This window comes from Podarcis tiliguerta (assembly GCF_965153285.1).
Source record: "Podarcis tiliguerta genome assembly, chromosome: 3".
Classification (NCBI taxonomy): Eukaryota; Metazoa; Chordata; class Lepidosauria; order Squamata; family Lacertidae; genus Podarcis; species Podarcis tiliguerta.
The window spans coordinates 19,550,484-19,575,751 of NC_139536.1; the positions used below are offsets into that span (position 1 = coordinate 19,550,484).

A 25,268-nucleotide genomic window follows, 5' to 3' on the forward strand; every position below is an offset into this window, starting at 1 on the left:
TAGCCGCTTTGAGACTCCTTAAAGGGAGTGAAAGGCGGGATATCAAATCCAAACTCTTCTTCTTACAGACTGGAGCTATCCAACTAGCTATGTAACTTTGGGAAGGGGAAATCAACAGGCAGACCAAACTTAGCAAAGGACGAACTTTGAAAGAGGATGCACACTCCAGAACAGGAAATAATGGTTTGTTATTGTTTTAATCCAAAGTGTCTTAATTTCCTCCCTGCTCAATGCATTAAACCACTTAGCCTAAGGGGTGACGCAATCCTCCGATTCGAAATAACATCTGCCTATGATCCTATCTTTAACTAAATGAAAGGGGCATTAATTCCCAAGATTGGAGGCTAACTTTTTTTAAAAAAAATTAAAAACCTAATTCACATCACTCATTATTTCTGGAAATATTGGGGGGGGGGAAGCGGTAAATGGAACATTCAGAAGTATACCATGCTTGACGTGGGACTGGCAATCTGGCAAAAGTGTCAAAGATTTTTAACCCAACCAGTGTTGGATGATGCAATGAATATGTATTTTCCCCTCTGGCAGCTGTCTATAGTGTTGGTGACTCCTGCCATGCAGAGGCGGAAGGGAACACAAGGGTCAGCAAGACCAAATCCCTGCGACGCAGAAATTTTCTGCCCAAGATGGGGCTTGAACTCACAATCCCAAGATGTAATGTAATGTAAGGCTCACCAAAGCCTTACTTTAGGGGTGAGAGTCCCGATTTCTATGCTGGATGTGGACTGCCAGGTGGCCATGAGGGCAGAAGAACCTGCTTAATCAATCTAGGTAGTCCATCTAGCTACAGTGACCAGCAGCCACTCTCCAGGCAGGCCTTCAGACAGGATTTCGCCCCCAGTCCTACCAGGATACACAATAGCTAGAACCTGGGATCTTCTGCATGCAGAACATGTGTTGTGCCAATGGACTATGGATCCTTACCCGGGATCCATTGCATGGTGCATGACAAGTGGCTCTGTTGACAGCATGTTACTTGCCCACAGAAACACCATCATGGAAACCTCTAATTAAACACTCTGAATAATGAGATCCATGTGCATAAGCAAACAAACACTCTCTCTGACCAAGTTCCATTTTGCATGGCTCCCCTGTGCTGAGCAACGTGGGTGGTTTTCCGCCTGATGCATTAAGGCAGTCAGACTAGATTTTATTGGGCAGGGAATCTAGGCCGTATCACAAATCTACTCTCTGTTGCAAGCAGCGCTAATCAAGTCATTAGGGTGGACCATTCAGTCTGTTTCCGGTCTGTGCATATTCATAAATCTGTTCCCTCTTGTTTTAGTCTGTGCTGGATTTTTTTTTTTAAAGAAACATTTAAAAAACATTTAAATATGTATTTTTCTTTCAAAATACGCAGAGGTTTCAATCCCTAGCATCTCGAGGGAGAACTGGGAGAGAATTTTGCCTGAAACTCTGGAGAGCTGCTGCCAGGCTAGTGTAGAAAATACTGAGCAAAATGGACCAATGGTTTGATTCTGCATATGGCAGTGCCCAGTGTTTAAATGCACATTTCTAAACTTATTATTGTTATATCTCAGAATACACATTTAATGTTAAATTTCGAAATGCACATTTCAAAATGCACCTCGATACAAGTTTTGGACCAGGAGATGCATTGCAAAATTTGAAGGAGTGAGAAATCAGAAAGTTGACTATGTTTCAATCTGGATACTAGCCAAAAGAGGTGTAGATGAGGTCCTTTCATATCACATTTCTCCAAAATCCCATTCATCAGACATCTCTGTTAGCATTCTCTTTTGCTGGGCAGGCTTCTGCTGGTATAGAAGCATGCAAGCTTTTGAATTATACAAGGGCTCTTTGGCAGAATGGAAATATAAGATCATTTTCAGCTGTACAGATGGCAAAGATAACAAGAGATGAAACACTTCTGGCACTTCAAGGAGATGGCCGACCAATCTCCAAAGGTGTTTTTCCTGCCTTCACACAAACAGAGACATGCACACACAGCAGAGGGTTGCAGACTATGGAATGACCAGCAATGAGCTACAGACGCTTAGGGAGACAAAATGGCCTTTATATGCTATCCTGTTTAAGCGAAGACCTTCTAAAGGCAGTTATGCAACCGTCTTTTCCACACAAGATTGAGATATGCTTGTCCCAGCATGGAAATCTTTTGTGATTTACCATCTCTGGCATTTTAATTAGATTGAAAATTCCTCAAGCTTGAAAATCTTTTAATTGGTTTTAATTAACATTGGTCCGGGTTTATTTTTAGGTGTATGCCTTGCCTTTGTGGAGCAATGATGATTTTGTGCATGTGTGTGTGTGTCTTATTTGTCTTTTATTTGTTACTTGGGCAATGCATTCGTTTTATGTATGTAATACCAGTATAGACCTTTCCTTCCTCCACAGCCAACTTGGCAGGAGTGAGGAACAAATTGGGTATAAATTTAAACAAATTCCCAGGCTTGGAATTGCCATCTTTAAAAACAAACCCAAACCAAACAGCAACCACTACCAAAAATTAGTTCCAGGTGGATAAAATGTGTGGGGGAATGAATCCTTCCACCCAGTGTTTTCCTTCTGAAAAATCTCCCAAAGTAATTTGCCCTTGAACAGGGCCAGCCCAAGACATTCTGCTGTTTGACCACCACACACTGAACAATATTGAAAGGTCCTGGGAACTGGGGCTCATGCTCCCCAAATGGGAAGTTTGATGGACCTGAGACAAGGCGCTGGGTTGCCAGTTGTCACTGGACAACACACCACCTGTTAAGTTGTGGGTGAACATATCAGACGACACAGCGATTCTTCAAACAGCTCTTGTTTATTCACAGGCCAGAACAGAACTGAACTGAAGGGTTCAGTCAGCCTGCTTATATAGAGCTCCAGTACAACATAACTGTAACCATTTTCTAGAACTATCCAATCATTGAACGTCACTTTCGATCCATTATTTGCATAACTATCTACAGTATCCCCCTGCTGGCCCAGGGTGAGAACTTCAGTACATAACACCACCATTCATAGACATCTCTGCTTTTACAAAGCTTACCTGAAGACAATAGTTTGTGTGTCCGCAAGAAACTGATTGCGAGGCGCATTATCGATGCTTTGTCCAGGTGTGAGCTGATGTTGTGAGGCAAAGGGAGTTCATGGGCCAGCTCATAGAAGACCTCTGTCTCCTTGCTCCTCCTGCACCTTGCAGCATCCCTCGACTTCTCCTTCCTCCTTTCAGAACTGCTCCTGTGATGACAAAGACAAAAGGAGAAAGAGAAAATAATTGTACCGACTGTAAAAGCTATTGAGAAGTAATAATTTATTCTCCGGCAGTACAAATACAAGGGCCTTCTGGAATGGAGACAATGTTCTCAATCTTACTGAGTTCATAATGGTTTGTTCTAAATTAGCTGTTGTATTTGCTTTATCCCTCATAATCTCACATCCTTTGGGCAATGTACCATTATTCAGTTCAAAACCATTTAATCTTAAGAAAATCAGTCAACCGTAGTAATTAAAACCCACAAAAGGAAGAAAACTGGACAAAGAACATATTGCCAGTCACAACTAACCCCACTGAGTGCTAAAAGTGATATTGCATCGCATAAAAGCAGACAAGTGACATCAGTATTGATGTTCATTAAAAAGGTGAGCTCTGAGTTGACAAAAGTGGCGGGAGACTAAATGATTGCTGTTCCCTGATGGCACCGTGATTTGAAGTAGGAATTAAATACAGTGGTACCTCGGGTTACGAACTTAATTCATTCCGGAGGTCCGTTCTTAACCTGAAACCATTCTTAACCTGAGACGCACTTTCACTAATAGGGCCTCCCGCCACCACAGCACAGCTGCGCGATTTCCGTTCTCATCCTGGGGCAAAGTTCGCAACCCGAGGTACTACTTTGTAACCCAAAGCGTTTGTAACCCGAGGTACCACTGTACAAGGAATGGGACCAGCAACAAAATGTGTCCTCGCCTCCAAGCAGGTCGTATCCTTGCCTGCTTACCAGCCAGCCATACCTTCCTCCAGTGTATTGTAAGCTGTACAGAGTTCAGACAGGGCATTCTGATCCCCACCATAACCCAGTTGTCCAGTTTTACTTTCTTTTCAGCATCCTGTGGCTTCTGAACAAGCTCAATCAACTTTGTTGTTGTTTTTCTCCCCCTGCCCTTTTATTTATATAGATAGCATTTCTAAAAACATGGGGTTTCCCCCAAGCATGCCAATATCTCATTTCTCAATGGCCCCATCTGGGCCTCATTCAAGTTGCTGCTCACCACCTGTGCCCACTATTTAAGGGAGTGGCACTTAATTCATAATTTCAGCCTGTTGTCTCCTTAGGTCGTGCCTCTGTTTTCCTGTTAAGAAACAAGGAGAGGCAATCACTTTATACAGCACAGGCCCAGCAGCACAGGTGTGCTGACCTGAGGGCACAACAGTGAAGGAGGCAAACTATTCTGTTTTAGGCTGCAATCCTGTGCATGCTTACTTGGGACCAAGTCCCAGAGAACTCAGTGAAACACGTCTTTTTTTGGTACTGAAAAACTTCACTGGCTCCCAGTTCATCCCTGAGCATTCAACTCAGGTTGTTGGTGCTTCCCTATAAAGCCCTATACAGTGGTACCTCGGGTTACAAACGCTTCAGGTTACAAATGCTTCAGGTTACAGACTCCTATAACGCAGAAATAGTACCTCGGGTTAAGAACTTTGCTTCAGGATGAGAACAGAAATCGTGCTGTGGCGGCGCAGCGGCAGCAGGAGGCCCCATTAGCTAAAGTGGTGCTTCAAGTTAAGAACAGTTTCAGGTTAAGAACGGACCTCCGGAATGAATTAAGTACATAACCAGAGGTACCACTGTACAACTTTGCAGAGCCAACCCAAGAAACTTTAATACCTGAGGCAAGGACAAGATACACACACAGAGAGAGAGAGAGAGAATGTATGGAAGCTAACTGGACTTGTAGCTGAATTTTACAACAACACTGGGTTATAATGATGGGTCATCATCCTCTACCACACCTGAGGGCAGCAGACTAACTCAGAAAGTTGAGGGCACCAACCTCTCACTGCTGCTGCCCACCCTCCAGCATATACAGGCGAACTAATATCAGTGTACTGGAAGAAGCAAAGATCACCAGTGTTGAAGCAATGATTCTTCAACATCAACTTCGTTGGACTGGTCATGTTGTGCGGATGGCTGATGATCGTCTTCCAAAGCAACTACTCTATTCCAAACTTAAAAATGGAAAGCGTAATGCTGGTGGTCAACAAAAGAGGTTTAAAGACTGTCTCAAGGCAAAGCTAAAAAAATGTAATATAAACACTGGCAACTGGGAAACACTGGCCTGCGAGCGCTCCAGTGGGAGAACAGCCTTTACCAAAGGTGTCATGGGCTTTGAAGACACTCGAACTCAGGACGCAAGGGAGAAACGTGCTAAGAAGAAGGCACGCTTGGCAAATCCACACCATGATCAACTCCTGCCCAGAAACCAATGTCCCCACTGTGGAAGGACGTGTGGATCCAGAACTGGCCTCCACAGTCACTTATGGACTCATTGCTAAAACCGTGTTTATGGAAGACAATCTTACTGGGCTACGAGTGATCCCCAAAGAAGAAGCATTTGCCAGATGAGTTGACTGCCCCACTCTGCCTAATACTAGGGCCGGCACTGCTGGCAGTCATTTTTCTCTCCCGTCTTTCTCCCAAGTTGGGGTTAAAGGCAGCTCATATTCAAGAAATTGAAAACTATATTTAACTGAAGACTTTGATTGCTTTCCCTGGAAAAGGAGGAAGAGCAAAGGTTGGTTCTTGCTGACATATGATTGCCCAAAATCTCCCATTAGTTTCTAGAGTCCTCTTGGTTTTTGATACAGGAACACTTGGGTTCCCCCACCCCACCCCACGACACTGGGGAAAATATTCCTAGGCACATGCAAGCAGTCCACATCCCATTGTATCTGTGCTGCACAGCATTTTTTTTTAATCAAAAACATTTTGCAAGATTTGTTCTTTTTCAAAGGTAAATGTGCAGGAGACATCCAAGCCCAAGTAAGTCTCTAGCTGAGCCTTTGGGAATACCGCAGGTTAAAGAGATAAATTTTCTGCAGAACCAGCCAACTGAATCGCAAAAGCTTCATCATAAAGAAATACACTCGTGGCGTATAATCGCATGCAAGGCTCCTCCCAAACTAATTTCTCCAACAAAGGTACTTGTTCGGCAACCTCAGCAATGCCTTAAATAGCCTTAGATGCTTAAGATTACAGACACAATAGCCCCACTAAGTAGCGTTTAGAAGGTTCCCCACCCCACCCCAACATCTACAGCAAAAGGGGGACACTTCTATGATACCGATTGCTGGTCGCCCACTATTATTATCAGCTATTTTGAATTAAAATGCTCCAGGGAAGGAATACAAGAGAGAAGTGTCTGTTGCTGGATGATGGAAAATAAGCTATTACTTGATTGAGGCACATGAGGAGCCAGTATGGAGAGCCATCAGTAGAAGCTCATGTTGTGAATTAAGTTCTAAGCGTGTCACCTCAAGCTCCTTTATACTGACCCAGACTATTGGCCCATTTAGCTTTGCACTGCCTGGCAGTGTATCTTCAGGGTTCCTGACATAGATTTCTCCCAGTCCCACCTGCAGATACTGAGGATACAGCTCTGCCACTAAGCTACAAGCCTCCTCCCCCCCCCCCCCCGGGCTATATATCAGAGTTTCTGTGTGCTTTGGCACCAGAAGCAGTTTAGTCATGCTGGCTACATGATCTGGGAAAGCTGTCTGCAGACAAACGCCGGCTCCCTCGGCCTGAAAGCGGAGACGAGCGTCGCACACCATAGTCCAATTTGCTTGGACTTAACCATACAAGGGCCCTGTACCTTTACCTTTATATCAGCTGCAATCAAATTCTCTGCAAAAACCAGCTGCTTCTCTCCCCACTTTTAAAATCCACAAAGCTGTCAATTAGGGTTGTGGTCTTTAGCTGCTTACTTGGCTAGGTTAATCAATGAAAAGCATTATGACTAAAAATGGTGCCTCTTATTTACCAGGCAACACATTTCCCCCCAACCCCCCACCCCATAAATGTTAATACTGTATAAAATGAGATGTAAGCGGCTGCCACAATCTCAGAAGAGGCTTTCTCCCTTCTCTCATGCCGCTGAGAGAGTGCTTCTTCTGAAACTGGTATGCCTTGCAGTGCATGTGCGCACCTCATCTCTAAACAAAGAAAGCATGCTTTCTTCCCCCTTTTATTTAGTTTTATTCATATGCAGATTTTAATTAAAGTCTAGATTGTCTGTGAAAGGTTTTGAATCGCACAGTTTCTGGTATCTTTTGCTTCTCTGTCCATCACATTCTCTGTCCATCACATCACCCTGCCATTTTGGTTATACCAAGAGATTTGGGGCCGGTTCACATGGCAGTTTCTTGTGCACTTGGTGCAGGTTCTTTGCAGTGCCCACACAATATCGCGTTTGTCAAAATCCTCCATCCCCTCTCCCCTTAAATCCAGAATTATCATTTGTTTGGGCGGTTTTTGCTTGTTGGATTTGGAAATGGTAAATCTGGATCAAATTTAGCTGAAGGGAACCACAGTCATGTGGACACTACCAAAACATGCATGTACTGAGCAGCACTGAGTCCAAAATAAGAGAAATTCTACTTGCCTTGTGAGCTTCACAGCTGAATAGGGAGGAGTGAGTTTCAGTTTGATTTGCCCCAAGTATTTTTAATGAACTATGCCACACTGGCACGTGCAAACATCATTTCTGATCTTGAATTTATGTCCTGCCTTTCCATGAGAACACACCCAAGAGTTATAGCCAAGGGTCAGCAAAAGTTTTTAGACACAAGCCAGTCCACTGTCCCTCAGACCTTGTGGCTGGCCGGAGAAGTAGCGCCAGGGGGGCAGAGCTGGAAGAAGAGGCGAGGGGGGCAAGTAGTCCTCCTCCCCAGCCCCAACCACTGTGTTTACCTTCCCTGGGGCTGCTGCCACCACCACCACAACACCGCTGCTGCTGCTTCTTGTGGATAGGCAGAGCGAGCTTGTCCACTCCGCTCTCTGGCCCACAGGAGCCCCAAGGTGGTGGCGGCTGAGGGAAGATGAGCAGCATGAAAAGGCTGGCGCCAGAGAGGGGCTATTTAAAATGGTGCCCAGACAACTCAGCTGAGCCCCATTCCTCCTCTAGGCAGGGCAGGGAAAAGGCAGGAGGAGGGAGGGAGGAGGTGCCGCCGCAGTGTGTGAGAGGGAGGGGGGAATGGATTGGCGCAGTGGGGGAAATGTCGCAGCCCAAACGAACAAAATCCCCACGCCGATCCACGGACAGTCCCCAGGCCAGATCCTGAAGGCAATTGGGCCTGATCCGGCCCGTGGGCCTCAGTTTGCCGACCCCTGGTTTTATCTCTGCCTTAGGGCTGGCCCTACCATTAGGGAGAGTGAGGTAGCCACCTCACATAACTGATCGGCAGCTGGGGACCTCCATGCACACTGCCCAGGTTGCGCCCTGGGGAGGTCACTTTAGTGCTACTAATGCAACAGTTTGGCTTCAGCCCCACAAGCGCACTCCATTGTCTCTCGAGACAGACGGATGCCAGCAACAACAATGATAAAATGTGACGAAATCATTTGTCATTTAATTTATGATCATTGCATTCTTACTGTCAGATGACATGGGGATGAGATCCGTTTGTGAGGTGCTTTTTTCCTGCCTCGTAGTACAAAGCTTAACAGCCAAAAACAGGGTTAAGGCTTAACTCTGGTTTTGAGTGTCAGGTGACAAAATAACTTTCCTAGCTTTGAGCGCTGCTATGAACCTTGACTTGAGGCAGACAGTACACTTGCTGCTCTGATCAGTCAGGGAAAATGCCTTGGGCTGTGTCCTGTTAGCTCTTGAGGAACCAACCAGCTCAGCTCTTACAGAAAGCTCAGTGAAAGGAGAGTGTCCTGTCATACCACTATTGTGCTGTGTGTGTGTGTGTGTGTGTGTGTGTGCAGTCATTAGTCCCCACAACTCAAAGGTTAGGAACCCATGGGTAATTAAGCTGTCAGAAATAAATGCTGCTGTCAAAAGGCTTGCTATCACAGCTTCAAATGCCAACTTGCAGAACAAGAACAGTACTTTTAAATTTTACCAGGAGATGAAAGAACATATACCCGGCTTTCTGGACGGGACACATGGAAACTTCAAACTGCTGACGAAACTGACCGGATAACTTTAAGGTATTTAAAAGGGGCAATTAAATAATGATTCTACATTTCCTTCTCCTTGCTGAGCATGATGCAATGTTTACTACCGCTTTACATAAATGGCGTGCCCACAGCATCAAAAACAACCTTCATATAACACGGAATCCAAAGAGCTCCAAATGTAATCCACTCATTGGATGCATCCAGAGTTACTTCCTTTTAGCAGTAGAAGCCACACCACTGAATTCCATGGATAATGTCTGGAGTGAGCTAACTGCATAGCCCTGCACCTTTGTTGTTGTGTAGTCGTTTAGTCGTGTCCGACTCTTCGTGACCCCATGGACCAGAGCACGCCAGGCACTCCTGTCAAACTCATGCTGGTAGCTTCAAGAGCACTATCCAGCCATCTCTTCCTCTGTCGTCCCCTTCTCCTTGTGCCCTCCATCTTTCCCAACATCAGGGTCTTTTCCAGGGAGTCTTCTCTTCTCATGAGGTGGCCAAAGTATTGGAGCCTCAGCTTCACGATCTGTCCTTCCAGTGAGCACTCAGGGCTGATTTCCTTAAAAATGGAGAGGTTTGATCTTCTTGCAGTCCACGGGACTCTCAAGAGTCTCCTCCAGCACCATAATTCAAAAGCATCAATTCTTCGGCGATCAGCCTTCTTTATGGTCCAGCTCTCACTTCCATACATCACTACTGGGAACCACTCAATGGTCAATCCAGTGGTGGAGCTTCATGTTCCAGCACCGGGGGGGGGGGGGGAGCAGGCGGGGCGGGGCTGGCGCTTGTCTTGGGGGCATGGCGCACCACCTGCGGGGGCATGGCACCCAGCACGGGTGGGGGTGCAGCCGCGATGGCACCCCACTGGGATCGCGCTGCCGGGGGCGGTGCGCTCCCCCCGCACTCCTCTTCCTCCGCCAGTGGGTCAATCCAGTCTTTAAAAGAAGACCAGCGGGGCTGGCCCTACCATTAGGCACAGAGGGAGGTAGCAGCCTCAGGTGGCAAATACTGGAGGAAACGGTGGCAGCCCTATAGCTGTACTTCCTAAGCAAGCACACCCCTCCACCACAATGCACAGCATGTCCTGCTCCCTAACCTAGTTCATTGTTTCAGGTGCAGCAGAGGATGCTACCCCATCACCTGTGCTGTTAAGTAAGATTCAGCCCAGCTGGCTTCTTTGCATGGAATGGGAAGAGGATGCCATCTTGCCCTTCATTTCAGATAGCAACATCTCTCGGGCAGGTGCTGAAGGCCAAACCATACCAAAGGCATACCAAAGATCCCCAATTTTATGCTTTGGTCCACTTTGTAAATGACTTTTCTATCTTAGAGGACTGTCCAGTAGCAGACAGCATAGTGTTGCTGCAGTGCTCACCTGACCTCCCAACTGACTGCGTCGCTGCAGCACACAGAGGGGGAAACTTTTGTGTGCACCTTTTAAATGTACTATGTGAGACCTTTAGAGGTGAGACAGTTGGGTTCTTCCTATGCTGGACAACTGGGTTCCTCCCCCATGGACACCCTCCCCATTTTTCAAACAAAACGATTGATGCAATTCAACCATTTTCTTCCAGTAGCCACTTTTAAGGCTGGTTTGCAATGCCTAAACAGTTTCGCTACATGTTGTTGTCGGAAGCATGAATCTGCTCAACCACATCGAAAACATGCTTGCCAAAACTCACTCTCAGCTTTTTATATTATTGCTTTATTTCACACCATGTGCATTTATGATATCTCTAATAAAATGCGGGCCAAGATCACACTAGAGTGATGATAATAATACCCAACGCTGGAGCCCCAATTATTCGTTTTGTGTATGGTGAGTCTCGAGATCCTAATCTCAGAGAGAGAGAGAAGAGTCTTTCCTTGTGGCAATCAGTCATTTATTCTCGACAGTTTATCTGCAGGTTTGCAAAAGCATCATCAGCCAGAAGCTAAAGAAGCACTGCTGAGATCTGCCTGCAGATAAGTCAACTATTTACATAATCTTTTTTTTTTTAAAAAAGTGCATACCAAAAGCTGAGCTTTATCTCTTTGGCAAAGGGTAAAGTAATGGTGGTCAAAGTGCAGGGCAAGGATTTTCTGAGCTGCAAAGTTTTAACGTGCAGCTCTCAGCCACTATTAGGGGGCAAGGCGTTTTACAGCCTTTGTTCGCTTACCCAAAAGCAGAAGTGGGTCACCGGGTGGGACAGAGCCACTCTGCTAGCTTCCCCAACATGGGCTGCTCCCACTTAACAGGAGGAAAAGGGGAATGGCAGCAGGGAGGTTAGTGTGCTGCAAATGCAGAAGCAGCAGATTGGCATTGCCTCCAAGATCAAAAGCGCCATGCCTCTGAGAGCACTTGATGCGAAATAGCAGGAGAGGGCTATGACTTGGCTTGCATGTTTTCCATAGGCATCTGGTTGGCCACTGTGGGAACAGGGTGGGCCTTGGATCAGGGCCAGCAGGGGTCTTCTTGTTATGTTCATTTGACAGAAGCAACACCTCCCGTTTCAAAAACCCTCCCCAAGGTATCATACAAAAGCAACATTGACAAGATAGACATTCCATCCAGCACAAGGAACAAGTACAATTGTCACTCTGGGCTCCTTGGGGAGGAAGGGGTGGATATATTATTATTATTATTATTATTATTATTATTATTATTATTATTATTATAGCTGTCAACTTTCACATTTGAAAATAAGGGATCAGCAGCCTCACCTGTCCCGGGGACAGTCTACAGGATATCTAACAATCCGGGATAGCAGCGGGAAGCAGCGCTGGAATAAGGGAATTTCCCGCAAAAAAAAGGGAAGGTTGACAGCTATTATTGTTATTATTATTATTATTAGGAATAATTACAACTACTACTACTACTTTTTGCAGTAGCAGCAATCATGAGCACCAACCACAACTTGCTCACATACCAAAAAAAGTATCCAATGCACCGAAACCGGTTCAGATTCAACCTTAGGAAAACCACGACAACATCACTGCCTATGGCAGTGGAAAATTTCAGCCAGCCCCTTCAGCTCTGCAATGGAACATTTGCTGTTCCTGCTTTCTGCTTGGAAATGATGGATTGTTCTTGTTCCTGGGCAAACTACCCTGGAGCAATGGCCTTTGGCTTTCTGGGTCTACCAAGGAATGCCTTCAATCCAGCGGAAACAATTCCCAAGCAGAGCCTTAGCTATGGTGGGGTGTGTGGTGGGTGTGGGACTAGCCAGGTTTTTTGCCCCAGGTGAAGCCTCTAGAGGGGTCTCACTGAGGCTCCCAACCTGTGTGTGTGTGTACACAAATACACATGAAAGGGAACCAAACTGGGTTTTTGACCCAGGTGAAATGAAGCCTAGTTTTGCCCCTGTCTCAAGTATTGGGAATTTATGTATTGAGTATACAACTTGATCTTTTAAAAAGGGCAATACGAAAAGGCAACTATACCCTTCACAAAAACGCATGCATTGCCTGAAGCTATGGAAAATACCATAAACCAAGCGATGATTAATAGGTCTCATATTTTGAATCAAGTTGTACTACGCACGTGGCCAATATTGATCTCAGCTGAGTAATGATTGGGAAATTTATTTGTCTTAGTCCAAAACAGGAAGCGGTTAAGCAATTTAATGCCCCTTTAACTGATGGCGATGCATTTATTTTCAAACGTTTAAAGTGCTATATTTCAATTGCAGTTTGTTTCTAGCCATTAGAGAATGTTACACCCTGTTTTACTTTTTTATGCATTCGGGAGAGTACTCTGCACATGAAAAAGCAAAGGAGATGGATTTTTCTGTTTATTTTGAAAATACAGTGACACACACAAAATGGACATTCTGAATGAATATGTTTGCTTTACAGCAGAGTGAGTGGAAAGTAGAGCATTTGTTTGGAACAACTTTCCCCCTGTTAACCCAGTTTTTCCTTCTTTGGGGGATGCCTGAGGAACCACGAGGCCCATGCAAAAGTAATTTGCAGCCCACCAAACCTGTTCCCATTCATGCAGAGCCAGTTTGACTTCCCATTGCAAATCCCATGCAAACCTCAAAACAAAATTCACAAGGGGCACAGCAACTCACATAGCAGAAAGAGCTTTCTATAAGCATGGATGTAAGAAGAAGGCCGAGACACGACCACACTTGGAAAACTCTGCATAATTCTGGCTGCAGCATCACAGAAAGGATATCACATTACTGGGAAAGATGCAGAAAAGGGCAACCAAAATGACTAAGTAGCTGAAGCAGTTCCCCCATGAGAAAATGTTACAACATTTGGGAATTCTAAGATTAGAGCAGTGTTTCCCAAACTTGGGTCTCCAGCTGTTTTTGAACTACAGTTCCCATCATCCCTGACCACTGGCCCTAGGGATGATGGGAGTTGTAGTCCAGAAACAGTTGGAGACCCAAGTTTGAGAAACACTGGATTAGAGGGGAAAGGGGGGAATGTGCTAGATCAGGGGTCAGCAAGCTTTTTCAGCAGGGGGCCGGTCCACTGTCCCTCAGACCTTGTGTGGGGCTGGACTATATTTTGAAGGGGATAAAATGAACGAATTCCTATGCCCCACAAATAACCCAGAGATGCATTTTAAATAGAAGGACACATTCTACTCATGTAAAAACACGCTGATTTCTGTACCGTCCACAGGTCAGATTTAGAAGGCGATTGGGCCGGATCCAGCCCCAGGCCTTAGTTTGCCTGCCCATGTGATAGACCTTCATAAAATGGAGAAAATGGGTTGAGGAAAATCTTTCTCCCGTTCTCATTATGCTAGAAGGTGGAGTCATCCAAAGAAGTTGAATGGTGGGAGATTTAGGACACAGAGAGAAAAAAAGTACTTCTTACAATGCATAGTAAAAACTGTAGAGTTTTCCATCACAAGATGTAGTGATAGCCACCCACCTGGATGGCTTTAAAAGGGGATTAGACAAATTCATTGAGGATAAGGCTATCAATGGCTACTAAGCATGAAGGATCCAGGATCAGGGGCTCAACTGGTGGTTATACTGCTGGTGGACTTCCCATGGGTATCTGATTAGCCACTGTGCTAAACTGAAAATGAAAGAGCTGTGGAGTGAGAACACAGACCAGCAGGATAAATCAAGTAAGGGAAAATGTCAGGGTACCTATGCATCTGATTCAGTATGCAGTATGTGGAAGTTTGTATCACAAAACTTATTCATGCCAGCAAGATTAGCGTACCCATCGTGGGGGTTTGAACCGCCAACCTTCTGATCGGCAAGCCCAAGAGGCTCAGTGGTTTAGACCACAGCGCCACCTGCATACCATGGTCCAGAACAGTGACTTGGAAAGCTGGAGGACTTATTAAGAACAGGAAATGCCAACTAGGCCTTCAGCTCCTGGACTGATAAAAAGCATCATGGGGTGGCTGGGTGGATAGCTAAAACCAGGGATTTCTTGAGCAGGAACTCAGCAGAACGGAGTTCCCTTCCCTTTTAAAAATTAAATAAGCAATTTTTTCATCTGGGGATGCTGGAATGGACATACACCCAATGCCAGAGCCAAAAATCCACCTATACCTGTAATCAATAAAGTTGTGGCCATTTCTAATCTAGATCACTGTCTTCTTGAGTTTATTAATCACTTCTTACATTTAGCCATGGCCCGGGGAGGGTGTGGGACTGCGACTGGGCCCACAAAGAACCAACGAACTTCGTGGTAAGTTCCCCTACCTTTTTTCCAGAAAAAAAAAAGCACAGACTAAAGCTTTCGTTCCCAAAAGGGTCCTCCATATTCTTGGTGTGAGATTCACCTTTCCTCTCTAGATCTGACCTGGCATATCAACCAGTGCTGTCTCCCCATTCTCTCGTTTCCTCCACACAGCCCACAGCAGAATCCCAATATGCCCAGTGATGGAAGAAGGAGTGGGGGGCATTTGTACAAGGACTGGGAGCCCCAAAATGCTGGCTCCTACAGAGCTCAGATTTCCATTTCAGTGGGCCTGCCCAGCTTCAGTTACCATCAATGGCTTTCAAGGACTTGGCAATGCCAACAATGTCATTTGTTACTTTCAAGGGCTCATCAGCATCTTTGAAATACTTTGGAGTCCATTCTTTAGAAAACTGGATTTTCCCTTTCCAGACCTTGATATTGCAATATTTACACTCCAAATAAAAGAGACGTAGTAATGTCTCTTCAACCAACGGGATCCTTATTCCCGTATTAATGCAAAAGTTAGCTTAAGTACTTCAGGTTCAGCGCAATTTCCTCAAAACTGCACCTGAGAGGAAGCTTTGTGTGGCCTTAATACTTCCAATATATTCTCCAACTCTACTGATTCAACAGTGAAGAAATAGGTTGGTTATTGGTACCCACCACTGTAATAATAATAATAATAATAATAATAATAATAATAATAATAATTTATTATTTATACCCCATCCATCTGGCTGGGCTTCCCCAGCCACTCTGGGCGGCTTCCAACAAAATATTAAAATACAGTAATGCATCAAACATTAAAAGCTTCCCTAAACAGGGCTGCCTTCAGATGTCTTCTACAAGTTTAGTAGTTGTTCTCTTTGACGTCTGGTGGGAGGGCGTTCCACAGGGCGGGTGCCACTACCGAGAAGGCCCTCTGCCTGGTTCCCCGTAACTTGGCTTCTCGCAGTGAGGGAACTGCCAGAAGGCCCTCGGCGCTGGACCTCGATGTCCGGGTAGAACAGTGGGGGTTTACACTAAGTATGTAATTAAGGATGTTAGCCTCCATGAGCCCAATCCTGGCTGGGGAGGGTGGGGTATAAATAAATATTTTTATTATTCTTATATTATTAAGCAGATCCTCCAAATTATAGCTCAGTTGGTTAGAGCATGGTGCTGATAATGCCAGGGTTGCAGGTTCGATCCCCATATGGGACAGCTGCATATTCCTGCAAGGAAATAAGCAGCTATCCTATTTTAAAAAGGCATCTGAAGGCAGCCCTGTTTAGGGAAGTTTTTAATATTTAATGCTGTATTGTTTTTAACACTCGATTGGGAGCTGCCCAGAGTGGCTGGGGAAACTCAGCCAGTTGGGCAGGGTATAAATAAATTATTATTAGTAGTAGTATTAGTATTATTAGTATTACAGTATTGTTGGTGTTGTTGTTGCAGGGGTTTGGGCTAGATCAGGGGTCTGCAACCCGTGGCTCCGGAGCCACATGTGGCTCTTTTACACCTTTGCCGCGACTCCGGGGCGGATACTAGCGAGGGGAGGAGGCGCATTGTGCGCCCCGACACTCCCCACTGTGGCGGGCGTTGTACTGGCTGTGACGTCGCATGGGGGCGGTGCATGCGTTAGTCACACACCGTCCCGACGTCACCTTCCCGGCCGCCCGCTACATTGTAAGGGGCATGTACGCTGGTCACTGCATTGAAAGGGGGCATGTACGCTGGTCACTGTTTTGAAGGGGAGTGAAGAACACACACACACAAAAAGGCAACTTGTTAATTTAACGTTTATTTCTATGAGGAGGAGTAATTCTGAGGGGTCAAACAAAGAAATAATAAAAAGTGACAAAAAAGTTATTTTTATAATGACGAGTTTTGCGGCTCCCAGTTTTTTTTCCTTCGGAAACGGGCCCAAGTGGCTCTTTTTGTCTTAAAGGTTGCAGACCCCTGGGCTAGAGGGTCCCTTCCAACATTACAATTCTATGCTTCTGAATGGCTGTCAGAATATCAGATGGGTTTTTCTGTGCATCTAAAAACCTCCTAGCTGATATACATACCTGATCCACAACCCAGCAGCAGAACCCTTGCTTTGCATCCTGTCTGCTCCAATTAAAAAGCATCGGATAGCAGACAATGGGATAGCTCTCTTATCTAAGACCAGGCAGAGATGGGCAAACAACTTGACCTGGTGCAAAGCAGGTGTGTAGTACCAGCCTAGGCACATCTGTGGCCATCCTTTTAGCTGTGCAAGGAAGCACGTGCTGATGTTCTTTATGAGATATTAACTCTGGTTCATAATTAGATTCCATCCCCCCCAATTCACCCACATAATATACATTTGCAATAGTCACCCAGTTCCACGAAGAACCATCCCTACACTAACTATTCCCTTGTTGATGTTTCAATCATGAAACAGAAGACTTAACATAGATATTATCAGAGGAGTCTCCTCCCCCATGGTCTGATTTGAATGCCATCCACTGGCACTTGCCCAACAGCAGAACTTGTGTTCTGATTAGTATAACATGCAAATGTAGGTGCCCAGTTTTGTCTGGAGGCTGCCATGCACTGGGGAAAAGACAGGGCAATTTATCTCTCACTGCTTATTTACTGAATTTAAGTTACTTTCAGTGGCGTAGCGTGGGGGGTGCAGGGGGGGCCGGCCGCACCGGCCGCAACATCTGGGGGGGGGGCGCTCGCACCCGCAGCTCTCTGCCCCTACCTGGCTCACTCACTCTCTCTCACTGCAGTGCTGGCTGTGCGAATCCGATCCGAGTCGCCAGGTCGCCGCCCACTGTGGAGGGGAGGGTGCCAGGCGTGCGGTGCGGTGCGGAGAGAGAGCGAGGGACTATCTGGGGGAGGGACAGTGCAGTGGGGGGGGGGCAAATTACTTGCCCTGCTCCGGGTGCTGACAACCCACGCTACGCCACTGGTTACTTTATCTATATGTTCCGTAAAATACCTACCCAAAGACAATCTATATTAAAGGGCTTCTGTATTAAAGGACATTTGTCCCATATTCCAAACAGTTGACTTCACAAGAAAACAAGAAAAGTAACCAACTGTTAAGCACAAGGTAGCTTCAAGACTCTAGAAACTCAAAACTCTGCAAAGTGTGCTGTGTCCATGAACGCAGCTGAACCAGTGGTGTAGCGTGGGGGGTGCAAGGGGGGCCGGCCGCACCGGGCGCAACATCTGGGGGGGGGGGGCGCTGCACTTGCAGCTCTCTGCCCCTACCTGGCTCACTCACTCTCTCTCTCACTGCAGTGCTGGCTGTGCGAATCCGATCCGAGCCGCCGGGTCGCCGCCCACTGTGGAGGGGAGGGTGCCAGGCGTGCGGTGCGGTGCGATGCGGAGAGAGAGCGAGGGACTATCTGGGGGAGGGACAGTGCAGCGGGGGGGGGGGGGCGCAAATTACTTGCCTTGCCCCGGGTGCTGACAACCCACGCTACACCACTAAGCTGAACAGTTCTCAACAGGCTAAGCAGGAAAGTTGCACTTTTTGTACCAACTTAATTGTTTTCGTTTTGAGATAACAGTAGGTTAAATACAAAGTTTACAACTTGACAAATAGAAACACAGCCTCTAAGAAGGCTTTTCTCATGGAACTGATAACCCTAGAAAGGGACTTTTCTGCAGTGGCTCCCCGTTTGTGGGACTGCTCTCCACTAGGAGGCTCGCCTGGCGCTTCCGTTATACAGTGGACGCTCGGGTTGCGAACGTGATCCGTGGAGGATGCACGTTCGCAACCCGCAGCGGTGCATCTGCGCACGCACGGGTTGTGATTTGGCCTTCTGCGCATGCGCAAAGTGCGATTTAGCGCTTCTGCGCATGCGCGACTGCTGAAACCCGGAAGTGACCTGTTCCAATGCTTCCAGGTTTCGGCGGTCCGCAACCCGAAAAAACACAACCTGAAGCGTCTGTAACCTGAGGTATGGTTGTACATCTTTAGGCACCAGGCGAAAATGTTTCTCTAGAACCACTGGCTCATTAACATTCTATGGCCTTTGTGGGGGGAGTGTTATCGGTTTGTTTTTGTTTTGTTTTGTATTCTGTGTTATCCTTTCGTATTTTTATGTTGTTAACTGCCCTGTGATCTTTGGATGACGGGCAGTACTGTATTCAAATGTAATTAATAACAGGAACAGGAATAGCTTGATATTTGAATGTGGAACCTTCCCCCTGACTCCCAACCCAATTTCATCCTCAATGTCACATGCCATTTTGGGACTAGGCTATTCTACCTGCTTTAAAAAATCAATTAAGATTTTCTTCTCAGTTTATTAGTATCCATCCTACCCCTACATACAGGACTTGGAATATTCTCCCATCTGTAGTTAGACACACACACACGCTTGTCTTTACTTGCATTTTCCTAGCATTTAAATTATAACCCCCCTGCCCCCTTCCAGTCTGTATTATGGTTGTACCTGCAAAAACCTCTGTCCATGTCTTTATAGTCTCAGCTGGGGCCTGAAAACCGTTATTCTCGTGTAAGAGGGCAAGTTTAAATTTGTCCTTTAATAATCAGCTTACAAATAACTTCTGCCTGTTTATTATTAGAAGCTAGAGTACAGTTGCTACGGTATGTTGACAACTGGATATCTGTCACCCTCTTCTCAGCTTGTTTTGACAGGCACTTTTTATCTCTAGGAAGACATTTGGGTTTCTTAAAATTAAAAAAAGAGAAAGCAACACATATCAGCGCTCTGCTTTTATGTTTGTTGGAAAAAGAAAAAAGGTGGGGTGGAAACCACAGGCACACATACGCACAAATGAGCAGAAGAAGAAGAAATAAATAAGAGACTGTGAACTTCAGATATTACTGAATTTCTGACTGGTTGGAGTGTGAGGGAGGTTTAATACAGTGACAGTGCTCACATCTTACTGCAAACCAGACTTCGGCAAGATCAAAATTGTAGCTGAAAACACAGCTAAAGCCCACAAACCAATTAAAAACAAACATTCATAAAAACCATCTCAATTTAAAAAAACAAAGACCATGACATCAACCGTGTTTTTTGGTATTGCTTATGGTCCTCACACTGTTAAGGCAGCCCCTTACAAGCCAAATTGTGTGGGAAGAGAAGGGCCGCTTTTGCCGCTCCTGCAACATTGGTTATTTATTTTATTTCGATGTCCTTACGTGCCACTTTTCTATACATATTATATACAAAGCTACTAACAGCTTGGTTGAAAGGGCACCAATGAAACATAAGCAATCAAAAATGCCTCAATTAAGATACTGCACACGTAATACTAATCTGTATCATAAAATCAATGAAACAGCCCAGCAACCATAAATAAATCAAAAGCTGCGTTGATGCAAACAAGTCTTAAGTGCTAAGTGCAAGGAGAGAAGGAGTTTAATCCCCGGGACCGCCAGATAGAATCAGGGTAGGTCCAGGACATTTTGCTACCTGAAACACAGGAAAGTGCCTGCCCACCCCACCCCTCAAATTCTGCATACAAAAGCTGACCGGACTTCATATCCTCAGTGCACCTGAGGTCACCAGACTGGCTTAGGGAATGCAAAGCAGGCCACATGCCACTCATAAGCTCTGCCCTCTTGCCAACACATCTCCACCGCTGCCTGATCCCCCAGGCATCTGAAGTAGCCACCTCACTTGGCCGGCCCTACATGGGGCAAGGAAAGGCTTCTGAAGATACATGGTCAATATATTGTGTGGGCGATACTGAGCTGGACAGATGGGCTCATGGTTTGGCTGCATATGGCAGATTTCTATGTTCCTGGAGGATCTTCTTGGGGGAATGTTGCTGAATAATTTGGATGCCACCATAGAAAAGCAGTGCCTACTTTATCTCCGACACAGAGGGCGGGCCTCTGAACCCAGACTTAAGGTCCAGGCAAGAAGGAGCCTGCACTTTATTCATTTCATCCATAGGAGTGGGAGGAAGCAGCCAGGTTCACGCAGGGACGCTGCTGGGAGAGGTGCCAAGCATTCCTTGCAGATAGCATCCACTGGATTCCTCTGCAGCGATATTGCTTGTGCAATATCCTAATATCCTAAGTGATATACCTCGGGGTATTTAAGTGCATCACAGAGTAATGCATGGGATGGGGGGGGGCGACAGTTGCTGGGAAAGCAGTGAGAGGCAGCTATTCTCCAACTTCTTCCTCAGCTGACCACAACAAAATGCAACATTAACTGGCCTTGACATTTGGGGTCTGGCATTTGCAGGAGTGGAGCTGCCAAACTAAGCAAGCTCAAAACAACCCCTGGGAGGACAAATGGGATTTTCATACTTCACACACATACAGCTGCTATTAAATAGAGGGTTCCCCCCCTTTTAATGCCCCCCCCATTTTAATAAAGGAGTTAAAGTTCTTTTTTCTTTTAACTATGTTCTCCTATGTTTCTATATATGCTGTAAGCCAGGCACAGGCAAACTTGGCCCTCCAGATGTTCTGGGACTACAATTCCCATCATCCCTGACCACTGGTCCTGTTAGCTAGCGATGATGGGAGCTGTAGTCCCAAAACATCTGGAGGGCCGAGTTTGCCTATGCCTGCTGTAAGCTGCCTAGAGCAGCTGGGGAAACCCAGCAAGATAAGTGGGTATAAATAATAAAATTACTATTACAGTCATACCTTGGGTTACAGACACTTCAGGTTGTGTTTTTTCGGGTTGCGGACCCTCCGAAACCCGGAAGTACCGGAATGGGTTACTTCCGGGTTTCGGCAGTCACGCATGCGCAGAAGTGCTAAATTCACAACCCAAGCGTCCACTGTACTATTATAACAGATGAGTGTATTGATAAAACTGGAGCGGGGTGGGAGAGGGCAGAAAACCCCACAGAGTAAGGTGTCATCCACAACTTATATTTAATGCACATGGTGTTAGGATATTTCCGTTCCACCTTAAAAGGGAGCAGGCTTTTTGTGTCAGAGTCTGCGTATTTCCTGTTTCACAGGATGTTTATGTTGTGTCTTTGCTTTCGTTTCTCTCTCTCTGCCGGAGACTCTGAAGCAGGCAGTCATGTTTTTCTTTGTTCTGATCAACGCTGAATAAACTTCTAAATAATGCTCTCCTGGGTGCATCTTTCGCTGTGCATTATCTGCTGATAGAGTGTGCATCAGTTCTGGAATGTGGCAAGCTATTTCTGGAGCTCATGTCGCTAATTGCTGATACTGCGTGTCTACGGGAGATCAATGGACGTCCGGAGACGACGTGGAGTCATGATGGATTTTGTCTCCCTGGCAGTATCCCAACACATGGTTCCCCCCAAAGCATCCTGAGAACCACAGTCTTTGCCCTCACAGAGCTATAATTCCCAGCACGCTTGATAAACTATAACTCCCAGGATTCTTTGGAGGAAGCCACATACAGTGGTACCTCTGGTTACGTACTTAATTCGTTCCAGAGGTCCGTTCTTAACCTGAAACTGTTCTTAACCTGAAGCACCACTTTAGCTAATGGGGTTTCCCACTGCCGCCGTGCCACCACCGCACGATTTCTGTTCTCATCCTGAAGCAAAGTTCTTAACCCGAGGTACTATTTCTGGGTTAGCGGAGTCTGTAACCTGAAGCGTATGTAACCTGAAGCGTATGTAACCCGAGGTACCACTGTACTTTAAATGTGTGCTAAATGTGCTTTAAATGTACAGTGTGGATGTGACCTAAATTCTTTTTGAAGTAAAACATCCCCCCACACACACACTGTCACAACAGAAAAACAAAACAAGCAAACCTGCTCTCTGCATGCCCCAAGTTGGACTTCATGATGCTTTAATTACGACTTCGTCATTTGAGACCAGCCACACCAACAATACACAATCTCGGTGGAAAATATATGATAACAAAAGGCTAAGAATAGACCAGAAACACAGGAAGTTTGCTCTGGGATTTTAAAACAAACACAAGGCAACGTTTTATGGTACCAAACTCATACTGGAAAAAATGGCTTTGAATTAGTGGGGGAAAGGTTACCCAAAGAGAGAGGGCAAGGGGAAGAAGAGTGAGCTATGAGCACTCAGAGAAGATTATCCGTTTCAACTGCTAAATGGCAACCTCTGTTGTGTATTTATACTACTCATAGTCTGCAAATCACTTTTAATTGGAGATAATTTGTCTTTTTATTTCATTATCGAGCACAGCAGACAAAAGGGACAACAAATTCACTTTACAGCTGCTCCAGCACTTGCTGTCCATTAACACGGACAAATGAAGCCCAATTAAAGCTTTCAAGTCACATTTTCAGAATATATTGTTCCAAATGTTCTCTGCTTGAACGACACATGGTCACACAACTGGATGCATGCAGGTTTCAGGAAATCTGTGTATTTTAAATAACACTGTATAGACTGCGTGCGTGCATGAACACATGTGTGTTCATCCAACAGCACAGTCCATTTATGTGACGGGACTGTTCAAAAGCTTGTTTTCTAAAACAATCACACCTCTTTCGGAAAAACAGTGACTCCTCTGGGACACAGATATCCTGGCCCCCACTCCCCATACCCTGCTAAACTTCTAGGTTTGACTACTGCAATATAGCCTGAGGGGGAAGGAAGGAGAAGCTTGACCTCGTTCTACCTGCACAATCAGGGTACTAAATCACACAGGGAGCCTGCTTTTGACCTTCCCAATCTATGTGTGCAAGGCTGCCAGAAGCAGACTGAACTGGGAAATACTGGGAAGTACTGGCAACTGAGAGCAACAAGCAAGTTATGGGGATGCAGGATGTTAAGTTGTGGGTGAACATATCAGATGACACAGGCAATTCTTCAAACAGCTCTTGTTTATTCACAGACCCAGAACAGAACTGAACTGAAGGGTTCAGCCAGCCTGCTTATATAGAGCTCCACTACAACGCAACAGTAACAACTTTCTGTAACTATCCAATCACTGAACGTCACTTTCAATTCCTTATTTGCATGTGTGGACCTGAGTGAAAACTATCTACAGTATCTCCCTGCTGGCCCAGGGTGAGAACTCCAGTACATACCACAGGGGATGTGCCATACAAAGTTTTGGGCAACATAAACAACTGGGGAAACTACTGTCCCTGCTGTCCCCTTCTACCTTTGCCGCCTGAGGCAGTCACCCCGAACTTTATAAAAGTTGACTGTATTATTTTCAGGTCACAACTGACTTACACTGACATACTATAAGTACACGGCCTTGCAGTCTTTTCTTGCAACATAGCTAACCAACTCTCTTGGAAAAGCTCACTTGGAACGAATGTTATTCCTCAATGCAAGAAAAACCTTTTATGGCTTCTGGTAGGAAAATGGAATCTAATTTATCACAGTCATGCAGATACAAATTAAAAGCTATTCGGTGGAACTAATACACTTCCACTCATTTTTCTCTGTGTGTGTGTACACTTCGCAAGTCAAGTTGTATTTTAGATGAGTAATTAAAAACACACCCCTTGAAGCAGAAGCCCAGGAGAAAATATTGCATCTTTAATTAAAGGCTGAAAGAATTTTAATTCTGGGAATAGCACTACATGGCAGCTGGGCTCAAGTGGATTGCCTTCCTCACCTGGAGGAAGTACAGGATATTGGCAATTTTTTAGAAACCGCGGGCTTTCCTCTGTATGCATTTGTGTATTGCATACACAAAGTTATTCTAGTGAAAAGATTGTTATTATAATCCATAGTAAAGCTACAAATCACAAGATAACAGAACCAATATCAAGGAAAAAAACATTAGTAAATATTGCCAGTCTTTCAGCAGAATTTAAATAATTCAGCAGCTTCATGAGTGTTCTTCAGGAAACTATTCTAAAATTTGGGTGGGTGCCATCACCAAAAGGACCCTGTTCCAGCGCATTTCCTGAGACTGAAGCATTGAAAAGGAACATTCCACACTTTTTTGTGTGTTGCATGTCCACAGAATCAAAATTCTGTGATATTTGGATAGAACTCGGTGTTCCAAAGCAAAGTTATCCTCAGAGCAGACTCACCGAAGTCAATGGATATTTAAGATTATCCAACTATGAAAGTTAGTCTTGTCCATTAATTTCGATGGGTCTACTCCTGCGTATTTACTCAGGGTAGACTAACTGAAATTAATGGACAAGAATAGCTTTCTTAGTTGGATAACCAATGTTCTGAATTTCCTCTTTGAAGCTGTCCTTGTTAACCATACATACTGAAAGCAGTACATTATCTGGCATGCACTGCTACAGAGAACTGAAATATAATTTCAACTCTACTCTAAAATGGTCCTGTTTATTAGAAATCCATGAATAAATATTTCAACCTGGCACCTGAAGCATTGCTCCTGACCGTTGTTCCTTAAAAAAATAATCAAAGTTTAAAAATCACAATTCAGCCAAAATTAAGCAAAACTAAGTCCCACTGGATCTCATGGAAATCAATAGGGCTTCAAAGTGTTTAGACACTTGAAAATAGCTGAGAGACTTGGCACACCGCTTGATGATTTTTTTTGCCTGGTGTAGCAATTTTATTGCAGTGTGTTAG

The 25,268-nt window shown here is 45.2% G+C and overlaps 1 protein-coding gene across 4 annotated transcripts in view; it reads right to left on the bottom strand.

Annotated features, from left to right (window-relative positions):
* EPAS1 (endothelial PAS domain protein 1) overlaps positions 1 to 25,268 on the bottom strand; it is a 136,955-nt gene that overhangs the window by 59,833 nt on the left and 51,854 nt on the right. For all 4 annotated transcript variants that reach the window (XR_014509402.1, XR_014509403.1, XM_083432997.1 and 1 more), the window contains one exon: positions 3,038 to 3,228. Coding sequence is in view for 2 of the 4 variants with exons in the window: in XM_083432997.1 (XP_083289123.1) it covers positions 3,038 to 3,228 (191 nt within the window). In the remaining 2 variants the exon portion in view is untranslated. The remainder of the gene's footprint in view (positions 1 to 3,037; positions 3,229 to 25,268) is intronic.